The sequence below is a fragment of the Danio aesculapii genome, chromosome 13, assembly GCF_903798145.1.
Source record: "Danio aesculapii chromosome 13, fDanAes4.1, whole genome shotgun sequence".
NCBI classification, from domain to species: domain Eukaryota; kingdom Metazoa; phylum Chordata; class Actinopteri; order Cypriniformes; family Danionidae; genus Danio; species Danio aesculapii.
The window spans coordinates 8,743,732-8,757,782 of record NC_079447.1 but is presented as its reverse complement, the minus strand read 5'-3'; the positions used below and the strand labels follow the sequence as shown (position 1 = coordinate 8,757,782).

At 33.5% G+C, this 14,051-nt stretch overlaps 1 protein-coding gene across 1 annotated transcript in view; it reads right to left on the bottom strand.

The window, feature by feature from the left end:
• The window catches only part of LOC130240014 (MAM domain-containing glycosylphosphatidylinositol anchor protein 1), a 318,227-nt gene that overhangs the window by 88,306 nt on the left and 215,870 nt on the right, over positions 1-14,051 (bottom strand). The window contains exons 5-6 of the mRNA XM_056471429.1: positions 13,747-13,943; positions 8,362-8,494 (exon numbers count right to left, since the gene is read on the bottom strand). Coding sequence (XP_056327404.1) covers positions 8,362-8,494; positions 13,747-13,943 — 330 coding nt within the window. The remainder of the gene's footprint in view (positions 1-8,361; positions 8,495-13,746; positions 13,944-14,051) is intronic.

Here is a 14,051-nt window from a genome sequence, read left to right as displayed (position 1 = left end):
CTATATTTCATATTTTATATCACATTTGTTTTACAACTAAAAGATACACTATTATAGACTATATTTTTTAAAATTCTCAAATCGGTGAAAAACTTATTTATAAGTTATTTATTTAATAATAACCAAGTATAAAGTAGTGTGACAAGTGTTAGCTTATTCACTTAAATGATATGCAACAATCAGCCCAGAGTAATATTCACTGAAAAAAAAAAAATAATAAAAAATAAAACAAACAAACAAACAAACAAACAACAAACAAATATAATAAATAAAACAAATAAACATAATAAATAAACATACACAAATAACTGAATAAATAAATAAAACAAATAAACATAATAAATAAACATACACAAACAACTGAATAAATAAATAAAACAAATAAACATAATAATTTAACATAAATAACTGAATAAATAAATAAATATATAAAATAAATAAATACATAAACAAATAAACAATAAATAAATTATTTAAATTAAAAATAAATAAAACAAATAAACATAATAAACAAACATAAATAAATAAATAAAATAAATAAATAAAAACAAATAAACATAAACAAACAAATATCTGTTCAGTAAAGCATACATTTAGTGCACCACTTAGGGGGCTTCCACACAGGTTCTGCATCTTGTTGATATACACTGTGAACATCAGCTACGCTAATTATTTTCTTTATTCTCCATTTCCACCTGGGGATACTCTTCCCGAGGCCCTCAGACTATGCAGAGTCACTGATTCGATCCAAGACCAACGACGAGATGATCCCAAGGTTTCCATATCCTGGACCAGGCCGAATCCTGAGCAGCTACTGTGTTGGTCATGGAAGAGTGGAGAACATGAGACTGATTCCTGTGACGCTCCAGAGACAGACGAGTCTTCGCTGAGGCCAGCTTCCAGTCTCCGCCACTGAGACTGCAGCTCTACACAAGACGTTTGGCCAGCGGAGAAATTTAAATGATCATGCCCAACTGAGTCTGGTTTCTCTTAAGGTTTTATTTCTTCACTTCCGCCATTAGTGAAGTTTTTTTTTCCCTCTCCGCTGTCGCCACTGGCTTGCATGGTTCAGGATCTATAGAGCTGCACATCGTTGGAATTGCCCTACAATATTTGGACTCTCAGTAGTGATTATTAAACCACACTGAACTGAGCTCAACTGAACTGAACTTAAACACTACAAACTGAACTTCACTGTTCCTATTTACTGTGATCTTTTATGTGAAGCTGCTTTGACACAGTCTACATTGTATAAGCGCTATACAAATAAAGGTGAATTGATTTGAATTAAAATAAAGAAAACAAAAAAACTGACAAATTAATAAATAAATAAATAAAAATAAATAAATAAATAAATAAATAAATATGAATTTTTTAAGGCATAAATTATTTAAACATAAACAAACAAACAAACTAACACTCTAAAATTAGTTATTTCAGTCCAAATCTGCATGGGTCAAATATAACAACCCAAGCACTGGGTAAAACATTTTTTAATACATGTATTTACACTGTTGAGTTTGACCATTTTTGACTTCACCTTCTTCAGCTATATATGTATTCAGTTACTGCTTTACTTCCTGGGTTAAATGTGGGTTAAAATAGCCTAGCCTTTTTTTAAAGTGTACAGTTTGGACTACTATGATTTCTCGCTTATAAGACAAGAAAAAGTGCAGCTCAGTGGTTAGCACTGTAGCCTCACAGCAAGAAGGTTGCTGGTTCAAGTCCTGGCTGGGTCAGTTGCCATTTCTGTGTGGAGTTTGCATGTTCTCCCTATGTTGGCGTGGGTTTCCTCCGGGTGCTCCAGTTGCCCCCACAGTCCAAACACATGCGCTATAGGTGAATTGAACGAACTAAATTGACCGTAGTGTGTGAATGTGAAAGTGTATGGGTGTTTCCCAGTACTGTGTTGTGGCTGGAAAGGCATCCGCTGTGTAAAACATATGCTGAAATAGTTGATGGTTCATTCTGCTGTGGTAAACAAGGGTCTAAGCCGAAGGAAAATTAATGAAAGAAGACAGGAAAAAGAAGATATCAGATTAGGATATGTTGTGAATTTGCATTGCAAGCACCACAGCTCAACGTGCATTAACCACTACACACTGACGCATCTATTCCAACAAACAAAGCCAGGTTTTCTGGAAGAATCTCAGTACGGGACGGCACAATGATAGCGACGTCTGCCTTGAGAACAGAGACAGACCTGAGACGCACAGCAGTGCAGAGACCAACGTGATCAAAGACACACACGAGGCTGTTCAGAGCCGCTGACAGACAGACAAGCAGAGAACAGCGCTCAAGAAAACTGCAGATTTAATCAAAGAGATCTGAATTAGACCTGACAGGTCAACATATAACCAGGGGAAAAGAAACGTTTGAGGAGAAACATAATATAAGGGGAGCTGAAGGAGAAAAAAGCTGTAAAGCTACAGTATAACAGCAACAAGAAACTCCCTTCGCAATTCATTTTAACACTGCGATGTAACGAGCGAAATAAATTAGGGAAGAACTTTGACAAAAAGTTCACAAAATCAAAAAGATCTAAAAATTCATCTGCAAAAACTCAAGGCATACACTCAAAACATGACTTTTGCTGCTTGTTCAAACTACTTCTTTAATAAGATTTGAACCAACACTGAATTCTTACGTTTTGTTTGGGAAAACTTAATTGCTTTATGTTCAATCCATTTAAATTTCTAAAAACAATTAAGTTAACTTAATCAATTTGTGTTGGGCCAATAAGAAGCAATTGTGTGGAACCCAGCATTTTTTTACAGTGTAGGGATGTACGATACACTGTAAATTGTGATTAGTTGACTTTACAAAAAAAAAAGAGAGTAAACTCGTTGCCTTTAGAGTTGGGCCATGTCGACCAATTTGGCATCGTACGATGTCTAATGTGAATTATCATGATGGACGGTGGCATCGTTGTCATAGGCGGAGGTGAATTAATTATTTATGAGTAATTAATTCATAACGAATTAATTAATTGTAGCCTACTGTTGCAACTACCTGACCCGCATGGTCTTTGTTTTACCCATAAATAAATCATAAATAAATAAAGATAAGTAACACACAAATCACCACCTGTCAATCACTTTTTCCGCGGGACTCTGGCATGAATAGGCAGAGTGATCTGTGTCATAATAATGACGCCCACAAACTTGGTCAGTAAAAAAGGTGCCCAGCCAACAGTATCTGAGGTTTTCACTAAAATTACTAAGTACAAGTGTGAAAGTGAAAGATTGAAGCAGTGTACTGACGCTGTGACACGTTACCTGATAGATTCAAAAGACTAAAGAGTCGTTAGAAAGATAGTCAAAAGACTGAAGAGTCATTAAATATAACAACTATAGTGAGACGCGACCCAGTAGTACATCCTTGACAAACTGTCTGAAGTGCACTGCTCTCTGGAGCTCAGACGAGCGCATGACAGCGTGTGTGACTGTGTCTGTGTGGTCATGTGATGTGCATTTTCAGTGGACGGAGGGCTGTTCAGAAATGCTAGGTAAAACACAGTGTGGATGTGGATCATTTTAGTTCTAAAATGCCGTTTTAAAACTAAGACGTATTAGAATAAACGGGGCCCAAGTGTGTATTTTTCGTGAGCGGGTTTGCGACAGGGACGGGGTGGAGGATCTGCGATGCCGGCTCAGCATCGTGTTGTCTATCGGCCATTGGGGATGGATAATGGCATCGTCCATCGGCCCAACTCGAATTGCCTTATAAGTTAAGTAAACAAACTATGTGCAGAATTATACAAGTTAAGTCAATGGGTTTAACTGACTTTTTTAAAGTATAATTGTCAGGCAGTCGCTGGAATCAGCTGGAGTCACCCAGTTCACCAGGATTCATATACACCCGTTGCCAATTACCCAATTACTAATCACCATCACCTATGCACAAACACACACACACACGCACACACACAGTATAAAGAGCACTTCCTTTCACTCTGCGACTGTCGGTCCTGAAACTCATTCAGCCGATCCAGCTCCAGCATTACTCATGCTCTAGCGTCTCAGTGACTACGTTTACATGGACATCAGTAATCAAATGATGCGTCTAAATCTGAATAGGACAATAATAAGATTAAGGTGTTTACATGAATTGCTTTTTGAATGTTCCTTTCATGATCCCAGCTCATAATTCGATTAACATCATTGCGTCAGCACACTATTCAAATTTCCTCTGGAGTTTCATGTAATTTCTGGTGTTTAATTTTTACTTTGTCGACTTTAACTGCGGTTTGACACTTTCACTTTCAATCGGGAACATTTCATGCATGCCCCCGTGACAAACGAGATACTGGATGCAAATATAAACTGCTGGAAGAGTAGTTTTAATGTAATTTCATACCGCACGCTGAATGGAAGAAAAAAACCTCCACATTTCACAATGCAGGTGTCTGTGGTCTTCACTGACCTAGTAGGTGCAAAGAATAGTGTCAAACAGTCATGTGTGTGGACTATCCTGTCACAAAACACAACGAAAAGTCCTACATGGCGGTAATAATTTGATTGCGGTGTTTACATGACTATACTACACTTCAATAATGCTACTAAAATCGGTGTACTCCACATGTCTTAATACGATTTTTCTTTAGTTCGATTATGAGCTTAACCTGATTAAATTAATCAAAAATCGCTGTTTACATGATAGACTCTTAATCAGAGTATTGTCCTAATCGCATTAAAATCGGATGATTGATGTCCATTTTACAATAATCAACTTGTTGTTTTAAGACAACGGGTTTACTCACTTTTTTAAAGTAACAAATCCTTTTTTTTACAGTGTACTGGAAAATATGTGATGTTGGTAAGATGATGATATTACAATATAACATTTCCCTAGAAAAATGTTATTTTTATTAGCTATGTAGTGAGTTTTAAATGTACATAATGAAATTAAAATAAACAGGTAAAATATATATTTTTAGATGTAATTAATTCTAATTCAAACTAATAAACTTCAAAGATGCAAACATTTAGGGCCCTGTCACACACTCCACACAATAAGGCGCAGGACATGTTTGGCGCGATTTGCTGCTATTTACAGACAAGAGCAACCCTAATTTTCTTGTTTTGCACCATATCGTTTAAATAGCAAATCCATTTGTGCCGCTTTGTGGACTCATGGGTGTTCCGGTCTAAAAAGGAGGTGAGTTAATGTGCAATGTTGGCGCTTTGTTATTTTGAGGAACTGAAATAGACTGCGCCATTAATTAACTAAAAGCTGCTTTAAAGTCCTGTGCAGAGCATTATGTTTATTTACATTATGAGCGTATGAGCATTAGTATTGTTCATTTATTCATTTGCTGGAAATTAGAACCGAATTTAGAAATAGTTTTGAAACAAATGTTTGTGCTTAACAACTGAGTGGAGTGCGTACAACACCGTTTCCCTTCTCCATGAGAGTAAAAGAGTAAAGTAAAAAGTAAAGAGAAAGAAAAGAGGCCGAATGGAGGAGGCTCATTCTTTATCCTCGCACTGCAGATGCTCTGTTCAACTGTTTTCTCGCTAGTGAAGCGTTCAGTTTTTCCACTTACAAAGTCCACCATATAAATAGTAAATAAGCCATGGCGCGACACAACTGACTCTTAAAGGAAATGTGAGATGAGACTCTGATTGGTTTAATGCAGGTTAAGCTCAAAACACACTCAGAACTCATTAAGAGAATAAGCATAACCCTGTTAGACCATGTGCCGCGCTCTTAAAATTACAAAAGGAGATTCGGACACGCCTTTAACGCTTTTGCACCATGTGCTTCAGACTTTGCGCCTAGTTTGTTAAAATAGAGCCCTTAGTCTTTGAAATACAATGAATGAGTGAAAACCTCAGCAAATATTCTGACTCTGATTGGCTGTTGTCATTTTCCTCTCTCGCCTCAAGCCCCACCAAAACTATTTATATTCTTCTCTGGGTTCACCTTTGAGCTGCTCCAGCCAATAACAGAAGAGCTACTACTGTGGAGGCGGGGATAAAGTTAGCAAGGTCCCATCCGATTGGTCAAATTTAGACAAACAACCAGTACATAAAATAATTGTAATTTATCACACGTCTGCTACATATATTTTGTATTTACTATAATCGTGATGATGATAATTTTGCGATATATTATGCTGCCATACTGAATAATAGAGATGTCAAAAGTATTTCTGAGATTCTACTCTGCTCTGATTGGTCAGCTGATTTGTGTAGTCTGTTGTGATTGCTTGACCACTTAGAAAGTGAATGTATTACAGCTCTGAAGTGTTCCTCAGCACTTATAAACAAAGAGTAACAATAATGACAGTAAATTAGGGTTGTCAAAAGTATCGAGTTCAGTACTAATTAGGACTAACATTTTTTTAAATGTCCATTTCCTGCTAACATTTGAGCACTGTTGGCTGCCCCACCCCAATGTATCTGTGTTTGTACTTGGTGAACAGTGATGAAGAATGGTGAACCGATGACCTTCACAGCTAATCACAGTCAATTCTGTTGAGCATGTGAACAAAATGGCCAATCAGAGGTGTTAGTGAGCAAGTATGCACTCAACACACTAAAATGTTAGCAGGAAATGGACATTTTTAACATTTCAAAACCGCTTGTAACCGAACTCGATACTTTTGACAACCTTATGTACCAATTCAAACTCAATTCTTCGTTCCCGTGAAGTGTACGCAAAATGGATTCGCTTCAGGAAACACATAAAAACCATAATCTGTCGACAGCACAAACCAAATTCTTCAAGGCCTCAGATACAACTTCACAAACAGCCAACAGAGGCTACAGTCTGTAAGTCTACATAGGTTTGTGTGGGGGAAAATAGAAATACCGGCACCTAATTTCAAGCAGCTCTTTGAAAATACTTACAAGTCTTCCTTCAACATTCGCAAAAAGCTCCATGAAAAGTAATTTCTGAGAAAGCATATCAAGGCTTTTTTTTGGTGGTGGTGATGTATCTGTGTTGTGTATTTGTATGATGAGGGAATGTTCCATAGAGTGGATAATACAGTTTTTCTTAGTTGTTTACGCACAATTACGTGTACTTTAGACACAATGACTACAACATGTAAGTGATGCACCAAACCCCTGAACCAATTCTGCTAAACAACAAGCACAATTCCTGCTTTACACTCAAATTGCAGGTTTAAAACACACTTTTTTCAAAACACTGCACACAATTCTCTGCATTTGGCACAATCTTCATGCAGAAAATCTCTTGTTTTCACAAGGAACACTCTGTCATTCAAAATTGTAAAGTCACTTGCCCTACTTTACATACTAACTCAACACATAGGTAAACACCTGTCTCACATAACTGCAATTTAGAAATCAGAGCTCATCTTGTTCATAACTGGTTCACTGCCCACCCACGTTTTTAAGTAGTTTATCTCCCTCCATGTTCTCCAATCCTTACTCCTATTGAGGATTTTTTTTTCTGCCTGGAGATGGAAAGTGTATGACCGAAATCCACACTTTTTGTTTTACTGTAACTGTATTCAGTAAATACTTCTGTTGATGGTATTTGTAGACCATGTTATGTGCAACTTTGTGTTGGTTGGGATGAACACTGTGTACACTTTTTAGAGGGGAAAAATACAGTAAAATATGTTTGGTACCGTTTATTAGTGTGTTTTGTATAAAAATAATATTCTGAAATATTTTAAAATGCACTTCTGTAGGCCTATGTACTGTCTGTAGTAAGTGTAACACTGAACAAAAAGACTTACAGTAAGTCATTATGATGAATGGAGAAGACGTGGTCATAGTATTTTACATTTAGCACATCAGTGGTCAACTGATTCTTATAAATAAATATATGTGTCATCTTATAAATATTCATGTGATGATTTGTGTGTGTCATTTGAAAACAAAATACCATTTTGAGAAGAAATTACATTGTTTTGAATGTAAAGTTTGATTTTGCAGGAAAATTAAAGGGTTTTGTCTAATGTGTGTGTGCTTTTTGATTTGAGTGTAGAGTTCTGACAATATGAGACATGCTTTCAGAAAATGTGTGTACAATTGGGAAAAACTGTAAATGAAATGGTAGCACTTTTGAATAATGGTCCATTAGTTAATGTTAGTTAATACATTTATTAATATAAACTAAGTATAAATAATCATGTAAAGCACTTTAATCATAGTTCAACATTTACTAATGCATTACTAACAACCCACAGTTGTGCTTGTTAACATTAACTAATGCACAGTGAGTTAACATTATTTAACTTCATAATAACACAGATGAATAATACTATAATAGACGTATTATTAATTGTTTGTTCATGTTAGTAAATACATTACCTAATGAGCCATTATTTTAAAGTGTTACCAATTACGCAAAGTGTGTTATTTGTGGCTAAAAACTCACTGGTGGTGTTGGTAAGGCGGAAGGTGACGGAGCTGTCTGGAATATCACACACGTTGCGTACGGACACTTGACAGGTGTAATTAGCAAAGTCATATGGACGGAGATTCTTCAGTTTCAGCACCTTCGTCTCCCCCTGAAAACACACACATTCACGTAGTAAACATGTATAACACAAAAGACATTTCTTCTGTTTGACAGAGCAGGCATTTAAACATAATGAAAACCAGATTACATTTGCCAATCACCTTTCAGAAATGGTGTCATTTGTGCTTTTATCGTCTTTTTTTGGTCATAAATTTAACTCTGAATGTTACAGATTAAATGTCAAATATTTAATAATATTTCCCCACCAGGGCAATGCCAGAGTTGAAATAAGGAGCATGACAAGGCCAACTCAAACACAAATTCTGATGTACTGAAATACCGATGTAGATTCCAGTATAAAGTACTTGACTTTAAAATTAACTTTGATGATGTAATTTCTTCAAATTTATGTCAGAAGGTCAAAACATCCCATTTATATCACACAAAGCATATACTTTAAGAAAAGCTAAATTTGCACTCAATGTTGTTTTTTAAAAGAAAACCAACTATCAATGTCCTTATTCATCCACATATTTAGAGTTTAAAGGCAATTAAAGGGGTCATGAAGTGAGAAACCAAAATTCTCTTGATCTTTTGACATTTGAGAGGTCATAGTACTATAAAAACATCCTGTACGTTTCAGAGCTCAACACTTTATGGTTCCTCTAAAATCAGCTTATATTAAAGGCAGTCTGACAAAGCAACAGGTTTTATAATTTTTTGCTCTATGATGATGTAATAGCATGGACAAGCTCCGCCTCCACAAAAGATTGACACCCACTTATACTTCACTGTCTGTTTAGCCATGTTAACATACAAAACTATCTTACTTGGCCTCTTACATCTGAGACTACAATTGGCAATGCCCATTCAAGCAGAGCATTCTGATGAAGGTCAAAAACAGCACAGAAAATAATCAAATTGCTTCTAAATCATGATGTTTTTATTGCAAAAATATATTGATAACGTAAGTTGACCTAGTAGACCAGTGAAAAAAACCTGAGGTAATTCATGAACCCTTTTAACAGTATATTTCTGAATGTAAGGTTCAATTTATCAAGGTCATACTCCAGCTATATTTGATTGTCAGTACACCTTTTAGAGCTTTATTTTCGTTCTGTATGTACAAGTTCAGTAATTTATGTGAGTTTCTTCATGATATTGCAGGTAGTGGCAATCACATATATCAAAAAATAGTTTTAAAGGTGTATTTACACGTGTGTAAGAGTCTCCCTATTCAGTATGCTCAATGCAAAATAACAAGGAATGAGGTGAAATTAAGTTCTGACTTATTAGTGTTGCCTGATCTTGCTAGAAAATTCTGCAAATACAGAGAGGGGCACTAATAAACTTAAAGCTTAAAAACTATCCATATACCTAAATATCAGAATCTGGACATTTCCTAATGCAGGTAGTGGCAACCCCTTTGCAAAGAAACTCATTTTTTTAAAGATGCAGTGTATAAGTGTCTCTCTATTCAGTGTGCGCAGTGCAGAAATCACAAAGAATAAAGGTATGTCTTGACTTATTAGTGTTGCCAGATCTTGCTAAAAAATCAGCAAACAAGAACAGGCCCATATAAACTTTAACCCAAAAGCTTTAGCTTAAAAATAAATTAGCCACATATTTAAACATCACACAGACATTTCCTACTGCAGGTTGTGGCAACCGCATGTGGCAATTATTTTTATTTTTTAACATTCAATTAAATGTGTACAAGTGTCTCACTATTCAGTATGCACAGTGCAGAAATCACAAAGAATAAAGGTATGTCTTGACTTATTAGTGTTGCCAAATCTTGCTAGAAAAATCAGCCAATAAGAGCAGGCCCATAATAAACTTAAACCCAAAATTCCTAATGCAGGTAGTGGCAATCACATGTGCAAAAAAAAATTTTTTTAAGATAGAGTTAAATGTTTACAAGTGTCTCTCAATTCAGTGTGTATGGTGCAGAAATGACAAAGAATGAGGTACAATAGTTTTAATACCTCATTTCTAAAAACTGATTTATTTTATCTTTGTCATGATGACAGTACATAATATTTGACTAGATATTTTTCAAGACACTTCAATACAGCTTAAAGTGACATTTAAAGGTTTAACTAGGTTAATTAGGTTAACTAGGCAGGTTAGGGTAATTAAGCAAGATTGTATAACGATGGTTTGTTCTGTAGACTATCAAAAAAATATATAGCTTAAAGGGGCTACTAATTTTGACCTTAAAATGTTTTTTAAAAAAGTTAAAAACTGCTTTTAATCTAGCCGAAATAAATCAAATAAGACTTTCTCTAGAAGAAAAAATATTATCAGACATACTGTGAAAATTTCCTTGCTCTGTTAAACATCATTTGGGAAATATTTAAACAAGAAAAAAAATTTAAAAGGGGGCTAATAATTCTGACTTCAACTGTATGTCTTGATTCATTAACGTTGCCAGATCTTGCTAGAAAAATCAGCAAACAAGTACATGCCCATAATAAACTTGAACCCAAAACGTTTATCTTAAAAAATAAATTAGCCACACATCAAAATATTACAATCTGAACAATTCCAAATGGAGGTAGTGGCAACCACATGTGCAAAAACTTTTTCTTTTCTTTTTTTTTTTGTGTATAAGTGTCTCTCTATTCAGTATGCACAGTGCAGAAATCACAAAGAATGAGGTATGGCTTGACTCAATAGTGCTGCCAGATCTTCAAGAACAGAACAAGCCCATCATAAACTTAAATGCAAAAGTTTTATGTTAGAAATAAATGAACCAGATACCAACATATCACACCTGCACCTTACTACTTGAAACTGTCATCTTATATCTAACTAAACTAAATCACTTAAACCCAAAGACACTTAATAATAGATTTACATGTAGATTGTAATAAGTTTAGAAAAAACCCACCAGCCAGGTCTATAGTAAGTCTATAGCAAGTCTTTAGGAGATGTAATACTACTGTGGTATAACAGCTGTGGTCAAATACAGATGACAGAACATTGTTATGATTACCACTGTATCAATCATCGCAATTTTAGGAGCATTGGTCCATACACACATACACGCGTACACACACACACACGTGCACGCACGCGCACGACAATAATTTTGATAACTCCTCTACTGTATTTCAATACACCTAAAGCTTTCCAATGCAATGTGTGTGCGTGGCTAAATAACGTGGCTATATTTGGTATCCTGTTTATCCTGTCAGTAATAATTAATTTGGACACAAATGGGCCACAAAAGGTTTCCTGGGAACATCACTTATATTTCAATGCGATGTCGGAGGCTTTGTGTGCGTGATAAAGAGAGAATAAATTCCGGATTTATAAATTCCTCTAATTCTTTTGACTGAGTCCATCAGGCGAATGAATAATCCTCATTATTAACAGCAAAGCCATCAATCTCCATCCATCCCACCTTCCTCAAACGGCTCTTTAATAATAAGTGCTCAGATTATGAATTCATCACTGATGGATTGCTGATTTATTGAGTGCGTTTCTCTGTGATTGGCCAGGCCCCCTGTGGTTATTCGCTATTCAAATGGTTATCAACTTTAATTAATCTAACTTTCTGTTTTAGGGAATAAAAGGCCTATACAGAGGGATTTTTGCATACTGCCCAGCTGTGTGTGGACGTGGGTGGATTTACTAGAAAACTGTTTCCAAAAGTTAGTAAATTTGACAAACTTTGGAATAAACACAGGGAGAAAAGGAAAGAAAAGAAATAAGACTATACTTGGGCTTTGGAATAATCTGTTTTCCTTACAAGCCTACAAAGCCTATAGATCATCAATGAAAAAAACATATAGATCATCAATATAAAACATGAATGAAAACACCATAATAAACCTAAAAGAAAAAAAAGAAAATCACTTTTTTTAGAATTAATAATAATTAATATTTATTTAAAAATACTACTTATAATAATAATGCTGATACTACTACTACAACTACTACTACTCCTAATAATAATAATAATAATAATAATAATAATAATAATAATAATAATAATAATAATAATAATAATAATAATAATAATAATAATAATAACAACAACAACAACAACAACAACAACAATAATAATAATAATAATAATAATAAATAAATAAATAAATAAATAACATGCCTAAACAATAATAAACCTACTAAATTGTGTAACAAAATAATAATTATAGTATATAATATATATTATATAATATTCCAGTAATATATAATTATAGTACATAGTATATAAACATACAACATTTATAATTACAATATAAACAATGATTGATTAATTATTAATATTATTATTATTATTAATCCTAGTTGTCATATTACTACTACTAGTAGTACTGCTAACAACAACAACAATAATAATAATAACAATAATAATAACAATAATAATAAATAAATAAATAACTGGCCTAACAACAATGTTATACCTACTAAATATTGTAATAAACAAACAATTACAGAAATATTAAAATAAGTAAAATAAAATATTCATATTTATTATATCAACAATAACAAATAAATAAATAAATAAATAACATACTACATTTATAATTACTATATTAATAATAATTAACAATGATTAAATAAATAAATAACTGGCCTAACAACACATTTTAAACCTACTAAATATTGTAATAAACAAATAATTATAGAAATATTACAACATGGAAAAATACAATATTTATAAATAAATTACAAATAAATGAATAAACAAACTACATTTATAATGACTATATTAAGAATGATTAATAATAATAATAATAATTATTATTATTATTATTATTATTATTATTATTATTAGTAGTAGTAGTAGTAGTAGTAGTAGTAGTAGTAGTAGTAGTAGTAGTAGTAGTAGTATTAAATACATACAAAAATAAATATATAAATAACTGGCCTAACAACAAATTTTGAACCTACTAAATATTGTAATAAACAAATAATTATAGAAATATTACAATATAGAAAAAATAATATAATATTTATATTTATGATATTAACAATGATTAATAAATAAATAAATAAATAAATAAATACAAATAATAATAATAATTATTATTATTATTAATATTAAATTAAATTAAATTAAATTATATTATATTATATTATATTATATTATATTATATTATATTATATTATATTATATTATATTATATTATATTATATTATATTATATTATATTATATACTATTAACAATGTTGATGATGATGATTCTGTATGTTTCAGAAGTAAGGTTAGGGCCCAAAAGACATAACAATCCTCATATAAAACCATCCTAAATCATGACACAAAGACAAATATGTACGTTGTACCTGTGTGTACAGAGGCTCATAGATGTCCACGCCGTTGTCTTTGCTCTGTTCGATTGTTTTGAGTCCTCGTTTCCAGATGAAGCGAGCAGGAGGGTTTGAGTTTACTGTACAGCGTAAAAACACTGTTTTCTCCTGATAGTAGTTTCCCCGTACATCACCCACCGTCTGGTGCACCGTGAGCACAGGCTTATCCAGATCTGCAAGACACACAGAGAAAGAAAAAAGAGAATTGACTCACACTGGAAAATGTAGTCTTTTTTAATGTGAGAGGTAAATGTTCTCTGAACTCATAATTATCAGAGTCT